General features: G+C 45.2%; 3 protein-coding genes across 6 annotated transcripts in view; 1 reads left to right on the top strand and 2 right to left on the bottom strand.

Annotated features, from left to right (window-relative positions):
- Nucleotides 1-34: 34 nt before the first annotated feature.
- On the bottom strand, nucleotides 35-13,858 carry DARS2 (aspartyl-tRNA synthetase 2, mitochondrial). Of its 3 annotated transcripts, none has more exons than XM_023931560.2 (17): nucleotides 13,459-13,858; nucleotides 12,444-12,543; nucleotides 11,623-11,689; nucleotides 11,254-11,355; nucleotides 10,085-10,180; nucleotides 9,310-9,433; nucleotides 8,641-8,687; nucleotides 7,847-7,953; nucleotides 7,008-7,077; nucleotides 6,265-6,444; nucleotides 5,786-5,893; nucleotides 4,580-4,642; nucleotides 4,256-4,408; nucleotides 3,242-3,460; nucleotides 2,239-2,349; nucleotides 1,951-2,026; nucleotides 35-931 (listed from the first exon to the last, which is right to left on the bottom strand). In XM_023931560.2, the coding sequence occupies exons 1-17, from the start codon at nucleotides 13,520-13,522 to the stop codon at nucleotides 744-746; spliced, it is 1,875 nt and encodes a 624-aa protein (XP_023787328.2). In that variant the 5' UTR covers nucleotides 13,523-13,858; the 3' UTR covers nucleotides 35-743. The 3 variants fall into 3 exon arrangements, with proteins under 3 accessions (XP_023787328.2, XP_086698628.1, XP_086698627.1); XM_086842502.1 differs by having other exon boundaries at nucleotides 10,277-11,355; nucleotides 13,459-13,553; XM_086842501.1 differs by lacking the exon at nucleotides 11,254-11,355 and having other exon boundaries at nucleotides 13,459-13,692.
- CENPL (centromere protein L) lies at nucleotides 13,578-18,696 on the top strand. The gene is made up of 4 exons (XM_023931561.2): nucleotides 13,578-13,882; nucleotides 14,001-14,252; nucleotides 15,180-15,722; nucleotides 16,629-18,696. The coding sequence occupies exons 1-4, from the start codon at nucleotides 13,661-13,663 to the stop codon at nucleotides 16,698-16,700; spliced, it is 1,089 nt and encodes a 362-aa protein (XP_023787329.2). The 5' UTR covers nucleotides 13,578-13,660; the 3' UTR covers nucleotides 16,701-18,696.
- Nucleotides 18,501-21,114, bottom strand: part of KLHL20 (kelch like family member 20) — a 25,685-nt gene continuing 23,071 nt past the window's right edge. For both annotated transcript variants that reach the window (XM_086842504.1, XM_086842503.1), the window contains 2 exons: nucleotides 20,847-20,927; nucleotides 18,501-20,761 (listed from right to left, as the gene is read on the bottom strand). In XM_086842504.1, the coding sequence (XP_086698630.1) occupies nucleotides 20,731-20,761; nucleotides 20,847-20,927 (112 nt within the window). In that variant the 3' untranslated portion in view covers nucleotides 18,501-20,730. The remainder of the gene's footprint in view (nucleotides 20,762-20,846; nucleotides 20,928-21,114) is intronic.

Below are 21,114 nucleotides of genomic sequence, written 5' to 3'. Positions count from 1 at the left end.
GTAGAGAAAGCACAAAGCTACACTCAGGCAAAACCACATTGCCAGGTAAACTTTATTTATAAACATACAAACTCCTGAATGATTGTGCTGAAAGCACCAGGACCACAGGCCCCAAAGACAGATCAACACCTCTTTGACGAGTATTACAAGGATAACTGTTGCAAACATCATCGATGCTTCTCTCCCTCTGCTCTGAAGGGAAAACACAGCTGAGCATAACCTCCCCATGGAAAAGTTCTGCATGATCTGGTATCCTCCAACAGGAGACAAGTTGCAGGCTGCACTGAAGTTTGGCTGTGCAGTGTCCAGAGCTCCTAGTCCAGCACATTTTTATTGTCACGATGCTCAGCTGACATGATTTAATTCCTGCCAGGGAAGATGGCTATCTCCTCCAGATGGGAGGAGGAATACTTTACAAGGGACATGTAAAAACTGAGGATTGGGAAAAACCAGATCCTGTCTTCCCTCCATTATGTGACACCCTAAAGCAAACAGTCTCAAAATGCTATGCTAAAATTATGTTCTTTCCTATTGCTTTTTTGCATGTCCTTCCCAAAGGTGAATCCCCATCAGGAAGACCTCTTATCTACTTCCCACTCCATCCTGAAACTGCCACAGTACAGTGGAGTTGGACTGTCCCCCCACCCTGCCACAACAGCTGATATTTTCTGAACTGAATCCCAGCCTTTAGAAGCTGTAACCACCTCTGGTTGATCAGATCAGCTTACATCACTGGAGTAAAGTCAGTTTTTCTTTGCCTCTTTTTCTTCAAGAGGCCAGGAAACCTGAATGTGATATGGCTCTAGTTCTTCTGGAGTGACATAGTCTGGAGCATTGCCCATCAGGTCTCGTCCCCTGAAGGATTTTGGAAAGGCAATGACGTCCCGGATACTTGGAGCGTCAACAATGAGAGAGATCAGCCTGTCAAGTCCTACAAGCAGAAAACAAATCGGTGAAACACTTGAGTTATGGCTCTGTATTACCTCCCCTGAGTCAGAAAAATCAGAAAGATTGAGGAGGTAATATCACTGAGCTTGAAGAAAAGGAGTGAAGCAAGTAAGGGAGAAAAAAAATTAATCTCAGCGGGTAGCAGAGAAACGGATTTGCCTTGAGAGCAGAAGTGTCTACCAAAATAAAGCTTTTCAATATTGCAGGAAGTTCTGTAACACACTAAAGGCTGCAAGACACAGACAGCAAACACAGCATAGCAAAACCTGGGCAGCTGAATGGCAGAACACTGGCAGGGCTCTGCTTTACAGCTCAGAGCTCTGCATCAACCAGTTTGGAAGGACTACAACCACTAAGAAGAATTCAAGAGGAACAAAAGCCTCTGGGTGACTGGATGGAGGAAAGTCAAACTGGAAGACCACAGGTTAAAACACATTTGTTTTTTGTAGGCTTTTTTATTTTGGTAAGTGTAGGGTGTTTCTTGGTTGGTTGGGTTTTTTCCCTCCTTCTTTAAACCACAATCTTGCACTGTTCTAGGGAAAAGACTAAACCCTGACATTTCCTGAATTATTGAGCAAAGCAGGTGAGGAAGAAGGGAAGTGAGAGGCAGCAGAGAGGAAAGATGTAAAACACAAAGTCCCACTGCTGTCCCACGCCTCCAGGCAGGCAGCACAGGGATCCTGCTCTGGCTGCACAGGAATGGGAACCAAGCTGACCCAACCCCACTGAGTACAGGATTTGCAGATCAGCAGATAAGGACCATCCTTAGAGCCACCAACATCCTTGCTTAAGACCTAAATCCCACTGTGACTCTGGGGAGGAACACCCCAACTTTCTGCTCTTGGTGACCAGACCTCTGTTTCTTGCCACAACGCTACTGCAGAGGTGGAAGCACCAAGGCTCTTCCTAACAACCATGAGCCTTGTTCCTGGGATCTAGTATTAAAAAAAAAATAAAAAAAATCACCAAACACCTGCATCTGTAGAACTATAGATCACTTACCTAAAGCAATTCCTCCGTGAGGTGGTGCTCCAAATTCCAAAGCCTCAATCAGATGGGAAAGCACTTCGGAATCCTCCTGCAAAATTACATTAAGAGGTGTCATTGGACAAGCAATGCTCTTCCTATTAGCACCAAAAGATGAAGGTACAATGAAATCATCCATTGCTCAGGACTAGGAGTTAATCTGAGAAGCACATGAGTGTTTCTTTCAGAATATGTAACTGGTATTTCAATGAATTAGTGCTTTTAAATCTTCAAGACAGCGTTAGAGGCATCTGTAGGTGTTACCTTCAGCACTTTCTCCAGCACAAAACGCTGCTGCTCTGCACTGTGAATTCTGATGGAGCCACCTCCAACCTCATTGCCATTCAGCACAAGGTCGTAGTGCTGGCTACGGACCTGCAGAGAGACAGGGACAGGCACCTTGCTGAGGCTGGGCCACGGCTGCACCTAAAAACAACCTGCACAGACATGGCAAGGACACTGGGAATGAAGCCATGGAACTCTGTTCTTTCAGGGGTACACTGCAATTCAGTCCTGCCTCTGATATGGGAGGAGGACAAATCCTTTTGACAAATTCATCAAACCTGAAGCAAATGGGATGGGTGAGAATACTAGATTTCTGTCTCCTCTAAGCTCTTTTTGCTGGGGCACACGTGAATACTTGCTATTTGCAGTAATCAGGAAGCCATTTCTTCAGGACATGTAAAAGATCATAGAATCACCCAATGGTTTGGGTTGGGGAGAACCTTGAAGCCCCTCTAGTTTCAACCCTCTGCCATGGACAGGGACACCTTCCACTATCCCAAGATGCCACAAGGCCCATCCAGCCTGGCCTTGAATACTGCCAGGGATAGGTCAGCCACAGCTGCTCTTGGCAATCTGTGCCAGTGCCTTGCAGGGAAGATTTTTCTCCTAATACCAATCCAAGTCTACCCTCTTTCTGTTTAGAACCATTTCCCCTTGTCCTATCACTGCCTGCCCCTGCAAAATGTCCCTCTCCAGTTCTCTTGTAGACACTGGAAGGGGCTCTAATGTTGCTCCTGAGCCTTCTCTTCTCCAGGCTGAACAACCTTAGCTCCTTCAGCCTTTCTTCATTGCAGAATTGCTCCAAACCCTTTGATCATCTTAGCAGCCTCCTCTGGACTCATTCCAACAGATCTACATCTTCCTTATGCAGTCAGTCCCATGGAACAACATCTCTTTCTGCACTAAAGACAGCTGCTGCTTGTCTGGTTTTCCATGGGAGCAGCTGTAAAAGGGCCAGCATGGCAGGCATGAAGTTGGTTACCTTTGTAGGATCAGAATACAGGAGGCTGGCATCTGAAGGGTGAGGGGCAGTGAAGGGGTGATGAGCAGATTCCAGTTCAGTGGGATTCTCAGCCTTGGGGAGGAAAAGGGGGAAATCCACCACCCAGAGGAAGTGAAAGGCTGTGGGATCACGGAGTGCCAGCCCAGCTGCCTCCAGGAGGTCGGCACTCAACAACCGCAGGGCTCCTAAAGCAGAGCACTGCAACAGAGAAGGGAGAGATGAGACAGGACAATTTCACCATCAGGGAAGTCACTCAAACACCAATCAGAGAATGAGTGTTCCATAAAGCAAGCACCACAGACAGCACCAGCAGTAATACTTTTGCTGCCCTGAACATTTTTTGCCTCGTATCCTGAAATATATCACCTTCCTGCTGAGGCAGCAGCAGCACCGGGGTTTGACAGAGACCAAGTAAGGAGCTTGAAAGTCCATGTTTTTCCAGCTATTTCATCCACAGAACTTTCTTAGCCTAACCTCCAGCTCCACACATGTGGATTAACTGGGGGAGAACATGAAAGATCCACACTTTGCAGACAGAGAAATGAAGGCATGGAAGAGAATACAACAAAATGTTGGCTATTGAGCACAATGTGACACTTTATAATAAAACAATGCTTGGAAGGCAACATCTGCTGGCAAGAATAGAGAGGAGGGTAGGGATAGAATCTCCCACTATTGCTGCTAATAAGTCATGCACTTATGGGAGACATAATTTTCCAATCTTTTTGATGCTTTAAAAATGAAATTAAGAGAAAAGAAGGCACTGATTTGTTGCAGGGCTTTTATATTTCAGTTACAAGTCATGCCCAGAATTTGACTGGGGACCATAAGAATAATAGGTACATTTCATGCTTTATTTGCTGTTGCCATAGCTGCCGTTCCAGAGAAAAAGAAAATTAGATGATGACCTATTTTAATAAGAAAAAGAATCAGACTAAGGTCAGATAACATCAGAAACCATCATTAGGAACATTCAGCTCAGAGCCATCCTACCACTTGCTTGTGTTCTCCAGCTGCCAGCAGCACCACATCATCCTCCTGCATGTTCAGTGCTTGGATAAGCTCTGACCTCTCCTTCTCACCAAGGAACTTGGTAAGCAGAGACTTCAAGCTTCCATCAGGTCTCCGGATAATTTCCATGATTTCCTTGAGAAAGGTAAGGGTATGTTCAGTGCAGTGCTGCCCTCTCTCGCCTTGAAGCATCACATGCTCAGGCTCTGACTCTCAGCTATCAAAAACTGCTCTCCTGCCTCCCTCTGCCTTTATCACACTTTGTCACTCACACTTCCCAAAGCCTCAGGAGAGTTTCTGTCTCACCTGGTTAAACTGGGATTTTGCAGACTCCTTCAATGACTCCAAGTCTTTATTTGTAAGATACCTCTGGGGAAAGAGCAAGAGAAGACACAGCAAAAATCAGCTTGGAAAACTTGACTAGGTATCAAATCTACGGACTAAGCTGGTTCCAAACTTCTCAATTCTTTTGTTTCAAGTTCTTATGAGGGCTGTGGAACAGGCCAGGGTCCTTAGCACTGGGCTGGGTGTCTGCTCTGAGAGCTCCTTTCAGGAAGAGGCCCCTCTAGGTCTACATTGTATCTGGTCAGCAGGGTCAGATCACTGCCTCCAGCCTGCAGAAATGAGGCTACACCACCACACTGGGCATGCAGAATACAGAGCTCAGACTGCAGGAAGAACAGAGAAAAAACAACTGGGCTGACTCTTGCACGCAAATCCATGCAGTAATCGAGGACCTGCATCAAAACCTTGATTTTTTTTCATCTATTCCAGTGTTTAGGGTGGGTCTAGATGACACTTTTGTGTTGCTCAAATACCTCTGTGCCTTGTCATGGGAAGCCACTAACTTGCATCTTGTGCCAAAATGAAAGGAATCCCAAGGGAAACCATGGCCACGAAGCCCTGCTCCTCAAATAAAACTCAGTATTTAGAGGATTTGTTTTTTCCATATTGTCCAAGCTACAAAGATGCCTACAGCCAGAATTAAATCTGTTTCCTTGCCAAAATGCAGGGCTGTGTCAAAAGTCTTCCACATTTATTGTCAGCCTTGGATTTGGTCCATGACATTCTCATTACAAGACATGAATTGTACCCAAAAATGCAGCTGAAGGAAACAGGAGAAGGACACGGAACCACCTGACCCTTCTCTGCCTATCCCAGGGCTGTGCCATGACAGCCCTGTTTCAATCTCTCATCACGAGGCACAATTAATTATTGAGATGCACATCAAAAAAGTGACAAAAGCAAGGTGAAACCCCAAGAGGGTTCCCTATTCTCAAGGGATCTTGCAGCTCTATTGTTTTCCTTCTCTTCCTATGGATAAAATACTCTTCCTGTTGCCTTATCACTCTAACACCACTCAGCCCAACCTGACATGGATTAAAACCAACCCCAAATTCCCTTAAGAACACCAATAATAGCACAGAACATTTCCATACCAACAAAGGAATTCAAATTGGCATTTTATTTATTCCACATAAACCATAAACAGGATGTAAGAGCATCACTTACCACTCCCTGAGGGATACAAATGGCTCTGATGGAGCCATGTGGGTAACTGAGGGCACTCTGCACAAAATGAATGTTTGATCCTCGTAAAACATCACTGATATCCATGATCTGACAAAGGAGAGAGCACAGGAAAAACACTGCTGGTAGGAATACAAAGCAAGAGTTCCTGCACCTGTGTCTTAACACTTTCAACACTGTTCCCTTTGAGGAGATTTTGCTCCTGAAACAGTCAAGATGCATGGCTCCCTAGCACTACATCACCTTTAAAATAAAGTTTTATTACAATATATATATTTTTCACAGTCAACTGATCAAATCCTCTCTTCTTCAGCAGACTGCAAAAGCAGCAACAATGGGACAGGCACCTTGGGTAAATTACAGCATTCAAAACTCCAGCCAACCATGAATCCATGATCCCAAGGTTATTAAAACACTGACTGAAAGGAAAAGCTGCAAGTTTCCAATGGGCAAACCCTCACCTTCATCCCAAAGCGAGTGTCAGGTTTATCAGTCCCATACTCAGCCAGTGCCTCCTCGTAAGTCATGGAAGGGAAAGGAGTCATAATGGAGCCTCTTTCCTCAGGCCAGGAATATTGCAGGAGGCCCTCTATGAGCCTCTGGATCCCAGCTTGATCTACAAACGACATCTCTATGTCTATCTTAAAACAGAGAACAAAGTGGGGAATTCCACATTAGCTACAGGTTGTGCTTTCACGCTGCTACTTGTGAGTACAAAGCCAGCAAAGCGAGAAACAATACACGAAATGACATCACAGCATGACTGCGTTAGGCTGGGAATGTGCTCAGGATCACCCTCTAGGCTGATGACTCAGGCAACAGCCTCCTCAGAGAGTGAATGAGGTAAGGATGACAAGGACAGAAGAAGCAGCCTTGAGTGAACCAGGCTAACTCAGCCTGGGATTTCAAGGCTGAGGAATGGGAGTCTGACCTAGCAGGACAGAAGGAGATTGTATCATCAAAGTGAAATCACTGCTGCAATGCAATTCCCACTCTGCACCTGGGGCACTGCAGCCAGCCAAGGACAGGAACCACGCAGTCATCCCACAGCAATTTCCAAGGGCTGTGTGTGTGAAACACACACCAAACAACTCCGTACCCCCCAAGCAGCACCAGACTAGCACAGACTAAGCCTCCAGAAGGGAAAACAGCTGTGAGCCATTTGGGTTGAGGAGCAGGGAGCAAGGCAGCACGGGCTGGTTACCTGGGTGAATTCAGGCTGCCTGTCAGGCCGTGAACCCTCATCCCGGTAGCAGCGAGCGACTTGGAAGTACCTGCAATGACACTTGGACTTAGATAACAATTTTAAGTATCCTGAACTGTGGGTATGGAATTGATCATACAAAAAATAAGGAAAAAAGAACTAAAACAGAGGGAGAGTGCTCTGTTCCCACAGCAGATGATCTTTGTTCCCATCCCTTCAAAGTAAAGGAATTTTGAGTGGAAGCAACTCTATCAGCATCTGTATCCGTTTCCAGCCGTATCTTCCACAAGCACATGGAGACTGCCAGGTGAGCTGTCCCCCCAGGGCAGCACACTCAACTCTTTATTCCACCTTCCACTGCACTCCAGGACTCTCCTAACAGCCATGCAGACCTCTCAGATAAGACCTGGCCTGCACTTCACCGTGTGAACAATTGTCTGTCTTCCTGTCCATCCATTTGATTTGAAGAAGCAAGCCCAATTAAAAGCTTTGCACTTGGGCACCCTGACATGCTTTTCCTTGTCTCAGTCATGCTCAGCTGCCCAGCCTCACCTCAATTAGTTCTGTAGGTTGCTCCTGGAGCAGCTTTTATCACACATTAGATTTTCTGCCCTTCAGGCAGGCTCTGCTTCAGATCAGGTTTGCATTTAACACAGCAGTAAAGATTTCCAGAAGGATATATTTCATCGACTATAAAGTCCCAAGTATTTACGGATCCCTCTTCAAGACACAAATCCTTGGCAGTAAGTTTTTTGGGGGGAAGTTTCTAACACTTCACAGGCAAAGCAATCAAACCCTAGACAGGACACAGAGAGAACAGGAGTCCAAGAAACTCTAACCTGTCCAGGCCTCCAACCATGAGGAGCTGCTTGAACTGCTGAGGGCTCTGTGGCAGAGAGTAGAACTTGCCCGCTTCCCTCGAGGGCACAAGGAATTCTCTGGCTCCCTAGCATCAGAAAGAAAATTTACAGAGTTCAGCAAGTAAGTGGCCCCAATTCCTGACAGAGCAAACACTGGAAATCCAAGAGGAGATTTTTCCCATTATGAAATCCCACTTGTGAGGAAATGGCTGTTTGTACATTACACTTAATGCTTGTTAACCATCTTGGTCCAAAACATCCCAAAGGAAAATTCTCTACCTTCTCTGAGAGGCTAATGCATAACAGACCATCCAAGACTGGGGTTTAAAGGGAAGAACTCCAGCTTAGCTGCATCAACAATTCCTCAGCTACAGCTCTCTTCTCTCTAACTATTTTTGAAGTGAAAGAAGGGAATTTAAGATCAGAAATTAAATTTACTTGAGTATAACCTCTACAATAACCTACTGGTTAAAAGATAAATGCTGAAGGACAGTACTTCAAAGTTTTTTGGGTTTATAATCCCAGGATAGACTTGCATTCAACATCTGCTCTACAAGGCAGAAGCTTATTTTGTTTGAAGGCTCAAAATTAAGACACAAGCTATCATCTCTCCCCTTTCTCTCCCACTACTTCTGAAAGGATCTGTGGATGATATTAGAAGTTCCACAAGCTGTTATTTAGCACGGGAAAAGCAATGAAGGCTGAGTGGCAACTGGAAGTGATTCAGCCCTGAGTGTGCAGCTGCAGGAGGCCAAAAAGCATCACATACATACCCCTGGGGTTCTTTTAAACAGAGTTGGAGTTTCTACATCCACGAACCCTGGGGAACAAATACAGAATATGCTGAGAGGAGGGAGAACTAACATGACAGAGTAGCCTAGAGTAGGGTTAGTCAGCAAAATAGGTCATCTAGCACACCATGGAGACTCTCCAAAACCAACACACTTTACTACTTCTAATAATTCCTGCTCTAATGACAGATCTAAAGGCTCTGAGCTTTAGATCAGATGTCCTGCCAGAACTGCTGATGACAGAGGACTCCAAACAAGCTGAAAATGTGTTAATTTTCTATCTATTCTGAACCAGGCACTGATTTTCCAAAAAGCACTTCCTGATTTTAGGAGAAGCAAAAGCCCTGAACAAAATCAATCCCTCTGACATGCCTCAACTGGGTGACCAAAAGAGGGCAACCACCTGCAAAGAACCTCTTCTCATTGGAAACAGCTAATTTGAAACCAGCTTGCAGCATGCCAAGAGATTTCAACATTGTTCTTCAGGCCTGTCAACATCCCTCTAAAGACCACCACCAGCAGACATGTCCTTATTAAGTGGGACCAGCTTGGAGTAGCAAGTTGGTTAGGAATCTCTGCCAGCAATGGAAAAAAAGCAGCAGGGGGAGCTGAAATGTTTGCTGCACCCTGTCCTGCAAGCAGCTCGCTCACCGTGGAGGTTGCAGAGATACTCGCGCATCCTCATCACCACGCGAGACCTCAGGCGCAGGTTGGACTGCAGCCGGGAGCTGCGCAGGTCCAGGTACCGATACTGCATCCGCAGGGCCTCTGACTTCTGGGGAGGAGAGAGAATCGGGATGAAGAGACAAAATCCAAATTGCATGTCCAGTGAAGGTGCTCCTAAAGCCACAGGGAAAAAGGGAGAAGCTAAAAAGGGATGGTGCTTGATTGTCGCAGCACGCCCGTTACCCACAGCCTACACAAACGTGGCAATCACTTGAAACAAAAAAACGAACTGCCCACAAAAGTTTTGGTTGCCCTGTCCCTGGAACTGTTCCAGGCCAGGCTGGATGAAACTCTGAGCAACCTGGTACAGTGGGTGGTATCCCCACCCATGGCAGGGGGTTTGGAACAAGATGATCTTTAAGGTTCCTTCCAACCCAAATCATTCTGTGATTCCATGAGTCAAATAAAACAGCCTCGTTTCACACTCAAAAAACCCAGAAACCCCATTTCTTTCACTCTTTCCTTTACCATCAGTTCTTCCAAAAATATGGAATCATTCAAGCCCTGTTTTCTGCTTAGCTCTAACTGGAAATAAATCCTCCCAGCAAACAAAAAGCATCCCTGTTTTGAATACCATCATTCCTCCAAAGTGACGTGGAGAGAACCAGCCTCAGCTCTCAGATGTTTTGCCATCACCATGGGTAAATTCCAAATTTAATGAAAAGCCACCACTTTGATAAGAAAAGAAAAACACAGACACCTTGATAAAATCCTTGATTTCAAAAGGCAGCTTCTTGCAGGAGTTTAGGATCTCTGCAGTCTCTGCCTTCACTTCAATATCCCCTGTTGGCATTTTCTAGGACAAAAAGGCAAGAAAAAAATTAAACTCAAAACAGTCGGACAAAGGTATTTCATAGATGGTCAAAGGGAAAAAAAGAAGCAATGTGATTACCCTCCCTGCCTTCTAACACATTGTGTATGTCAGAGAGCTTCTCCCAAGGACAGATTTCTCCCAGATTTCCCTTCTGTTCAGAGAAACACAAGTCACCAAAGATGGCAGCTTCTTTCCCAGTAGCGTAATGGTCTCTGAACACATTAGCCTCAGCAAAACCACACAGTGTAGGTTTCAGTGAGCATGAGCAGAATCAGCCCTTAATATGAATTAAAAAAGGCAAATTATGAGGAACTTCTCAGAACTTCCAGTTCTAAACACCAGTTCTCAGAACTGGTCTTCTTTTGACTCTATCCCAAGGGAGGGCAGGCAGCTCCCTTCACATAGCACTGAGGCACAGCAAAGTTTATTTGATCCTGCAGGACTTTTGCTATTTACCAGGGGAAAGGACACACAACCTTCCCACAAAATGAGAAATGAATGAAAGAAATAAAGGCATTGTTTAAAGCCTGGATTTTAAGTGGACATCTACAAGATGGAGCAAAAAAGAATTATGATCATAAATGCAGCCCTCTTTCTAGACATGCCAGTTACATGTACAATCCTGAAAGACCAACCTGCAGCTGATTACAATGACAGCTGAGGAATGCAGAACATGAAAAAATTATTCAACCTCTGTTTCCTAAACAAGGAGACCAGCAAAATCAATAAACAAGTCACCATGTGCCGTGGAACCCAAAATGACACTATTTTCAAGCAAAAGAAATCCCCACAACACTTTCAATGCCTGGAAAAGCCAGCATTATCCTTACAAAGGGCTGGGATCAAATTTAATTTGTGGGTGCCTGTAATGTGCTTTGAGATTCTCCTGTTATCTGACACAGCACTTATTTCACCTCACACTATCTGAGGATGGGCTGTCACACAACCAGAGCCCATGGCAATGTTCTGACACAGAGCCCACCATCATCCCACCATCCAGGGTTGTTTCCTTCAAGGAATAAAAGCCCTGAGAGCCCTCCCCACCCCATCCTCACCGGATTCTCCTGCCCCAGGGGCCGAGGGGACACTGTCCCTGTCACTCTCACCACAGACTCCACTGGGGCGTTGGACAGGAGCTCCTTCACGTGGGAATGTGCCTGCAGGGAGAGGACAGAGCCTCACAGAAATTCAAAGAACAGGACACAGACACTGTGGCCAAGCACCTCAATCCAAAATCACTCTTAAGGCAGGGGAAACAGCACTGATGCTCATGTTGCAGTCCCAGGTCAGGGCTCTCAAGACACTTCAATCGACTTATGAGTCAGAGCACTCAGTTTAACAAAGTCCTTCCTTCTCTCTGGGGCTGCTGAAGCCAAGCTGCCAAAGGAAAAATAAAAACACAGACTCGTTTTGGTAGCACTTACCTCATCCTGAGGAATGATGACCTGGGTCAGTCCCTGGAAATCCCTCAAAACCAGAAACAGGCCTTGTCTGATCCATGAAAAGCACAAAAGGAAGAACATTTTTTTCACTAATTTAGTAGATTCTGCTTTTTAAAGCATATGGCAACTGGCTACACTTTCAGTACCCTGCAACTCATCCCAAAGCACTTCCAAGTACTGAATTACAGGCACTTTTCCCACACCTGAACCTAACCTGAACAATTTATTTCATGTTGTGGCCAGCCTCAGACAACATACAAATAACCAGGAGAGGCAGAATTTTAACTTGAGCTTTCATGCACACAGAGCAGGGATTCTGGACACGTGAATTTTCCTACTGGGAAACATCATCCAGCTAAAATCAGTTAAATGAGCAATGAAACTAAAGTTCACGTGGAATAAAAACAACAACAACAAGATATAATCATAAGTCAAAAAAAGGAACACTTGTCCCATAAAAAGTTCCACATGAACAACCCACACTGCCAGACCCAGAACCATAAATCTTGATTTCTTCAAGCTGCAGCAGGGACAGATGCCACTGTGCTTTATCCATCAAAAAAAACTGCCCAATGGGACATGCTGTGGTGCCTTTAAAAACAAGATCACCACAATCACATTACAATAACCCTAACTCCTTTTCCTGGGTCTCCATCCACAACTGCTCAATGATGAGACGCTCAGGACCTCCTAAAATCTAAAAACCCATGCAGACCATCAGTAGAAAGCAATGCTGGATGAAACATAGCTTAGGCTGGATCTGGCAAATAATCACCTCCATTTTCACCATGGTTTGCACTTACCTTTGATATTGAACCCATCCATACAGGGTCACCTTCTGTCCCACATGAGCAGAACGCAGCTCTCCACACGTGTTGGTCCGAGTGACGAAACTGTTGAAGTCTTAAATAAAAAAAATTAAAATTAATATAAATATATAAATATATAAATAAAAACTTCTCATGGCTTTTGCAGATGAGACAGAATAAATAATAGAGCTTTCCCTCCCAATACAACCTACACATACATGGAGAAGTTATTCATATCTAGATCTGCACTTAGGTACTATGTCATAGACATGAAATGAAGCCAGTTTAGATATATTTTAAACAGGGATTAATTATGTTTCTCAATTAAATCTTCATAAAGATACTGGAACACAGCTTCGATGCGAAGTGTTGCCCTGCAAATTTCGGGAGCAAGAGAAGCAAAAGTCACAGATCTGAGGGATGCTGACAATTCCACATTTAAATCTAGAATCATAGCATAGTTCTGGCTTCAAGGACCTTAAAGTTCATTTCATTCCATGCCCCTGTCGTGGGCAGTCCTGCCACTGCAGTTCCCGGTGGCAACACGGCAGAATAAGCCTTAACAAACCAAAAATTAAACACACGCAGAGTAATCCCACCATGCAGGTGTAAAATGAACAGTGACTGCCTGAAACAACTGGGAAAAGGCCTGAACCACGGGTATAGAAAACTTTGCACAGACCCCCGTGTGCCTGTAATCATGGCCTAAGTTATAGAACCAAGCACACCATCTACAGAATGTGCAAGAGGTTCAGCTTGCAAGGAGAAGCCTGAAGGATACCGCTACCTGGACACATACAGATAATTTTATGAGCCTATCTCACTACCTTCACTACTATCACAGCCTTTAGAATTAAAAGAAATTTAGAGAAGGCACTTAATAAAGTGATAGAGGGAAAATAATTTGCCGCAAGCGTGATATTGTTCGACCGTGTGGACTACCCTGACCTATATCCCGGGGGAAAAGGAACCCAAATCTCGAGGGGATGAGAACACCGCTCCTCCTCACCTGGAGCCGCGGCGGCAGCGGCCGCCCGGTGCAGCGCCCGCACCAGCAGCCGGGGAAACGCCATCCCGCAGCCGCCCCTCGGCCAAAAACACGGGAGGAGCGCCACAAACCTGCGAGGAGCTGAAAAGCAAAAGCTCCGGAGGGCAAAAGGAGGAAAAACCACCTGAGTCGCCTCCTTCCCTCACGGGCGGCCGCCCCCAAGATGGCGGAGGGGCGCGCCCCCGCGCGGGGGCCGACGGGAAGGAAGTTCGAACGGCGCCGGCGGGCCCGGGCGGCCATGGCGGAGGAGGCGGCCGAGGACGCTGCGGTGCGGACCCTGCCCAGCCTCAGGCGGGTCTCCCGGGCTCTGCCCTTCGGACGGACCCACAGCCGCCTCGGCACCAGCCCCAGCGGCCGCCTCATCGCGCCGGCGCTGTGCTCTCAGGTACGGCGGGGCCGGCGCGGCGGCGCCCCGCTGTCCCCTCCTTGCCCCCTCAGCCGCGCTGTCGCCGCGCGGGAAGAGCGGGCTTTAAGCTTATTCCTTTGAATCTGCTTGCACCTAGGAAAGCGTCGATGCGCAGAAAATAGCGTTCCTGCTGCGAAAAGCCTGGACGCTGTACAGCGTGACGCCCCTGTTCCGCTTCCATCGCGCCCGCCTCACGGAGTACGCGCGGCTGCTCAGCGCCTTCATCGCCGCCGAGAAGAGGAAGGGCCTGGCGGTGGAGGTGGGCGTCGAGCTGGACATCAAGGTGGCCCTGACCAGCCTTGCCGACCTCAGGGGCAGCGAGCTGGACCAGGCTGCCCTCCTGGTGCAGGTGAGGGGGCTGGTTTTGCTGTGGTGAGATGCTGTGTGTTGAGAGAAAACCCCGAAATTAAACCCTAGCTGTGTGGAGTAAGTGCTGGAGTATCCACTGTGATTTAATGGAACTGAATTGTGTCTGGTTTTAACTGGAACGGAATGTTTATAGTCCTAAGCTGTGTGGAGGTTTAGGCTGGACATCAGGAAAAATTTCTAATCCACAAAAAGGATGATTTCACATTGGAACTGGCTGCCTTGGGATATGGTGAAGTCACCTTTCCTTAAGGAAAGGCTGGATGTGACACTGTAAAACCCTGGTCTAATGACAGTGTTTGGTCACAGGCTGGACTTGATGACCTCAGAGGTCTTTTTCAGCCTAATTGATTCTGTGATCCCCTAAGCAATGCATTCAGTTTGAGTTCAACTTTTTAACAGCACCAGAGTTTGACTATACAGAGCGATCTCTGATGTTTTAGTTCAGCAGTCAATTTACTGCCAGGACTTGGATGGGTTATTTATCTTCCTGGATAAAGATGGCATAATCCCATTTCCTGGCCAGAGCTCAGGTCTAATTAATATTTCTGAAAGGCTTTGCTACTGAAATATCAAGTTCATTGTGGCAGTGGTTGTAGGATGTACCATTGGAGTTAAGCAGCATAAACTCAAATCTCAGGACTGAAAAATTTAAACTTTTTAACTGAAAGTTAAAAGTGCTTTTTCTGCTGTTTTCAACAGAATTGCATTCAACTCTTAGAGATGTAATGGATAGACTAAATGACTGTATGTGTTTGACAGAAAACAGCATTGCATGCAAGATCCTAGGGAAAAACCCCCACTTCTACCAAACACTTAAAACTTTTAAATCAAAATCTATTTTTAGCTGACAGAAAAAAAAAGCCATACTTGCTCTGCAGCATTGAAATGCTTCTTCTCCCCATCCCAGCTCTCTTCAAGGTCACAAGCTTCCTCCAGGAACTCCGAAGACAAGCTGGTGTGGTCGGGCTGGTTCTGCTCCATGTTTGGAGATGACTTTTCCGAGAATGTGCTGGAGGACTTCACCTGCCTGCCCCTGTTCCTGAGCCACGGGGCCGAGAGCTACACGACCTTGGTTGGAAGCTGGTTCCAGAAGACTTTTGACTGCTGTTTCCGCCGCCTGGCCATCAGCCCCCTGAACCTCAGCTGGATGGTGGCCATGTGGGCTGGCTGCAAGCTGGACAGAGCTGCCTCTGCCGTGGAACTCGTCTTCTCCGTGCCCTGCCTGTCCCAGCCCCTGGATATTTCGTATGCCATCCACCCAGAGGATGCCAAAGCTCTGTGGGACACGGTGCAAAAAACGCCGGGAGAGATCACCCAGGAGGAGGTGGATGTGTTCATGGACTGCCTTTATGCCCACTTCCACAGGCACTTCAAGATCCACTTGTCAGCTACAAAGCTGGTGAAGGTTTCCACAGCGGTTGCCTCGGCACACTGTGATGGGATTGTAAAGGTGAGGCCACAAGGAGCAGGTTGTCCTTATGCTGGCCAATAAAATAGCTGTACCTGAAGGTTTCATGTTTATTTTGCATTATTTCCTACAAGGAATTTGTAAACCCTCAGCTTTTACTAGTCATACTTAGCTCTGGACTTGAGGCAGCTGCCAGTACAGTATTTTACTACTCTGTTGCAGCAGAAGCTACTGCCTGGGGCCAGAAATAGGTGTATTTGCTGAGGTATGTTAATATAAAATATAGGGAAATCTTATATAAAAATATAAAAAAATATATAAAAAATGTTTATATAAAAAGGAAAGTTTCAGGCTATAAAAAACTTCTTTTGGACATAAAAAGATCCCAAACTAAAAAAGTGCACTAACTTTCTAGTACTGTAGTTATTACAAGTGAAGACTCCTTCACTTGTAACCCTTTTCATAAAGGTGCTGGTCTTTCTACAGAGGTATCTCTAATATCCTTCAAACCATGGACCATTAATCCTTCAAACAATACAATATTTTATTCTGAGTTAAAGAACAGCTTGTGTAAATGCAGTTGTTTAAATTTACCCTATGATGCTTTTGCATTGCTTGTACATTGCTTGTTTTTATCTGTAATAGCTTAAAACTATCTGAAACAACTTTCTCTGTTGCAGGTAAGTACACAGTGACATCTCAGGCTTTCTGAAGGGTGCTCTTGTGGAATGTGTGTTGTGTAAATTCAGTTATGGCTTTTCATAATGGGATAGAGTTCAAGTCATATATATTCATTATGGGAAAAGTGTAAGTACCTGAAAAGCAACAACAGAGCAGCTGAATAAACACACAGAACACTTGGTAGTTTCCTTCCAACCAGGGCTTGAGGGTGTGGGAATCTGGCAACTGCAATTGCTGCTCTGACAGGCTTTCTTCTCTTTCTTGCAGATTCTACACAGCCAATACCTGCCTGGAGTGCTGATGCTACTGACTGAACTTGCAATCTCTCAGATACAGTGAGAGCCATTTCAGTAGCTCTTGATACTAAAGAGCCTTTCTGTTTGGACAGTCTGTGCTGAGAAACCAACAGGAAATTGACTCCTGCAGCATCTTCTTTCCTCTCATTCTGGCTGTCTGCAGTTGGACTGTAACAACAGCACTTGGCTGTGTAACTCCATGCCGTGCACAGCAAAGTCAAGCAGACATTTGGCCCTGAACAAGGGTTGCAATGCAGACTTGTGCCAGCTTCCTGAGCAGCTTTTTTTTCTCAGTCACTCATTTCATTTATGTGCAGATATCAGCTCAAAGACAAACACTGCAAATTATTGATGCAACTTGCTGACAGGTATTTATTTCTGTGCTTCAAAGTTAGTTTTCACTGGACAGCCTAAGCCACACAGGCCTTGGCTAAACTGTGACTACTCTTGGGCTAGTCTAAATGCAGAGTTCAGCACACCTGAGAAAGGGTGCATGCTCTAGAATCCAGGGCAGAAATATCCAGGTTTCTAACTCCCTTTTTAGCTTGTTAAGGATACTTGGTAATGGTGATAATGTTCATGTACATTCCAGTTGGGCATGAGATTGGACACAAGGCACTTGTCAGTCTGTTGGTCCTCCCAGGCAAGTTAATAGATAGGAAAGTGAGGTGTGGATAAGCTTGCTAGTTACTAGGCTTTGTTGTGATGTTTGTCATCTTGGATGTAATCCTGTAGGCCAGAGAGCTCTCAGGGTTAGAGCTGTGTGCTAGAATTTGATGCTGGAACCCTCCCTTCTGGAGCAAGGGTTCAGAGGGACAGTGCCCAGTGTCTGGCTAGACATTTAAGGAGCACAAAGTAGCACCAGCTAAGATGTTTTGTAATACAGTTATAAATAAAATAACTTCCATCCTTTGTCTTAAGGAAAGACCACCTATGCCTAATTAAATATCTCCTTGCATGGAGCTTATATCCAACTGTAGTTTACCTGACTAAGCCACCACTTGTTACTTAATAAATGCTTTTGTAAGCAGCAACATTCCAACTCTAGTTTCTTGCTTCTCACTTGTGCAGCATCTCCAGGAGCTGATTTGTGTCCTATGACCTTCTCCTAAATAGGGATGCAAGTTTCCTCTCTTTTCCCAGTGTAAAACTGCCTAACGTGACATAACTGCATGCCTAGTTTCTAACCTTTTTCCAGAATTAAACGATGAAACATGCACTTGGATTTCTGATTCTTTACTAGTTGAAGATGGATCATTTTTGCATGTTAAGGTTGAAGTCTGTGGTAACTCTTACCCTAGTAATGAGCAGCTAAGTGATCTTCTGAAGGTTTTGGCAGCTCAGCAGCTACTTTAACTATCACTTCTGGTGCTTTAGTTTCCTTTTTTGAAGTATTTCAAAGTTTGCTATCTGGAGTCAGAAGAGCACTGGACAAAGGAATACAAAGTCTGGAAATAACTGGCACCTTTATTTGGTTTGAAAATAGGAATGTTACACCTAGGGCTAAGTTTTAAAACTAATGCTCAGCTCTTTCCAACAAATTTGCATAAATAATCTCTAAAAACCTAAATTTTCATAGCTTTTTTTAACCTCTTCCTTGTGTTGTCCTATTTGACAAATGCAGTTAAGTGAGCAGAGAGAAGATTTAGCCAGATAGCACAGATGCTTCCTTCCAGAAAAAGCTGGTTCTGAGTGATGTGAAGGGTAACAATAAGCAGCAGAGTTTTAAGCCTCTTTTATTGGGATTTCTCTGGGGAAAAAAACCCCTCCAGCATCTTTGTCCACATAAACCACAGAAAAACACCCCTCCCACTGCTTTCACCCCAAGGAACAAACCAAGAACGGCGTAGAAGAAATTTATTAAGATAGCACTATTTATACAAGTTACTCATGCTAGAAAAAAGCATAAATGATACATGTAAACATTTGTTTACAGAATACTTGTTTTCCTTGTAAAGGTGCAAATGATTTTCATATGTAAACACAAGAATACCGACCTTTAGGGGGAAAAGGGTTTTAAAAAAAGTTTTAATGTCCCATTTATGACTGTAGTGTATTTTTTTACTATATTCAAGCACATTAAAATCTGAGTTACATGAATCAAACTAAGAAGTTAAAGAACTTAAGATGTCAGCACTGCTTTTTTCATCTCAAGAATTTACAGGTCTCTTTTTTCAAAATCAAATTTAGTAAGGTCCACAGTTAGATCAGGTGCAAAAGGTCATTCTTCCACACTCAATAGAAATTACAGTACGAACAGAACTGTTGAGTCTTGAGTTCTTCCCTGCTCTCCCCCCACCCCTGGGTGACTCCACAGTTATTCACAGTGCCAGCAAACAGCCCTTCCCCTCCAAACTCTGAAATGAGCCTCACACCTTTCCCTGCTCTAACCATACACAGGCAAAGTGCACAAAAACCACTCAAAGAGAGGGCACCATCCCTCACGGTCAGGAATTCTACAGACACAGATAAGAGGGCAGCTGAGGTGAGGCTGGTCTGAGCTTTTTTTTCAACAGGAAGGAGCTGGCTGTGGGTCTGCCCTTCCAGTGAGAACACAAGAAGTGGGTGTCAAAATTAACAGATGACACCTGCACCCTGCTTCAGTCAAGAACTGATATCGAGCAGGCAACAGGAGGAAAAAGGCTTTTAGAAGTGAGCTAGAACTGGTTGGATTTAGGTTCTATCAGTGGTTGCAGGAGAAAGTATCCGTGTGGGTGTAGCCTAACTATATTCCACACCCATCTTGCATTATTCCTGATGAACTGTTAATGTTTGTAACAGCTGTGAGCTGGGCGCAGTGGTCTCCCAGTCTTCACAAAGTGACAACTGCACCCAGCCTAAGGGGGGGTCATCTCTGCCGATGAGCCATCAAGGACTTCCCAAAATATCCTCGGACTCATAGGATTCCGTCATTCCATTGGGAAACTCCCCACCCTGGAGGAGGGACTGAACATTCCAGCCTAGATTTTAAGGGTCTGTGATCTGGGGGGTTGGGGACTCGAACACAACCACCACCACTGGACATCCAGAGAAGGACCAGGACCAGCACTTTTAACAAGACCTCATCCATCACTCCAAGTGGGCTGCAAGCACTGTTTAACTGGTACTGGTTTTAAGCCAGTCTTTCTGTATTCATTGCATTTATTGTAATCTTTCTATTGAACTGGAACTCTGACTTGAAGTCTCTCACAGGGTGTTTGTGTGGGGTTAATTCCTCTCACTGGTTCACCTTCAAACCAGCACGGGTTCACATACAGGAGAGAGGAGAGAAAAGCTGAACTTTTGTACAGTAAAAAGGCATTGTTTGAAATCCTTCTCCTCTCACCCTTCTGGGGTACTTCACTGACTCAGTCGAGCGATGAGAGTTCCAGTTCTGAAAAGATACTCAGAGCACCCATCCTCACAGCTCTCCTGTCCTCTAAGAGACCCCAAATCATACCACAAGGGTTGGAACCACAGTAGCTGGCAGGACACAGCCCTGCCTAAACCACCAGCTGGTCGAAATGCAAGTCACACATATACATATATATATACATATATAAAATACATATATATATATGCACACAGAGATGTATATAAAAAGCTGGAATCATCACTGTGAGCGATACAAAGAAAATACATGATACAAATCAAATGAAAAAATAAATATACTCTGTGCACAGAAAAGCTTCTGTGCAAAGGTGGCACCTTGCAGGTCAAGTACTTTTTTTTTTTTGAAGCTCTCTGTAAATAAGGCAAAAGCAATGTTTTCTGTATCACTTTTTCTCTTTCACCCACCAAACAGCTGCCGTATCCACTGCTCCCACAGCAGGAGGGAAAGCAGGAATCCCTCCTCCTGGCCAGACTCCCAGTACAGAGTGTAGGCTCTACATCAGCATCCTTTACGCTACAATAACTGTTACAGTTTGGTTTATTCAAAAAATGTAGAACTATTTAGAAAAAATACGGACATAAGCAACACTTCTACTTTTGTCCAGTGGTTCCCTGGAGTCTGACACCGTGGTCTCCCGCTGGGCACACTCTCACAGAAGTCAATTTTTATAATTCCATAGAAAGAGTTCACCGGCAAAGAGTTACATTGGATCTAGACCGTGCATACTAGAGCTGCAAAGAGGTCCAGTGTCAACAAGTCTCTTCAGTTTTTTCTAGGAATGAGAAGGCAGGGGACTCCCTCCCTCTGGAAGCTTACCATATATGAGATTCACAGTGTGTCATTTTGATAACCCCCACGCCTCCGCCCAGCCGCCGGTAATTCATCCCGCCGTACAACCTGCGGAGACAAAATTCCATTCACACGCTGGCTCACATCCCCCATGGGATCACCAACCCTTGGGAGCTGCCATGGGGAAGGCTGAACCGTGTTACCATCATTAATGTCTGCTTGAAGTGGGCTGTGAAGAAGAAGTAGTTGTGGAGCACGCATCTTTCACACTTTGAAAGTAAACAGCTGTACTTGC

Source organism: Cyanistes caeruleus, chromosome 9 (genome assembly GCF_971803275.1).
Source record: "Cyanistes caeruleus chromosome 9, bCyaCae1.hap1.1, whole genome shotgun sequence".
Classification (NCBI taxonomy): domain Eukaryota; kingdom Metazoa; phylum Chordata; class Aves; order Passeriformes; family Paridae; genus Cyanistes; species Cyanistes caeruleus.
The sequence above is the reverse complement of the archived record's forward strand: the minus strand, read 5'-3'. Positions and strand labels throughout refer to the sequence as shown.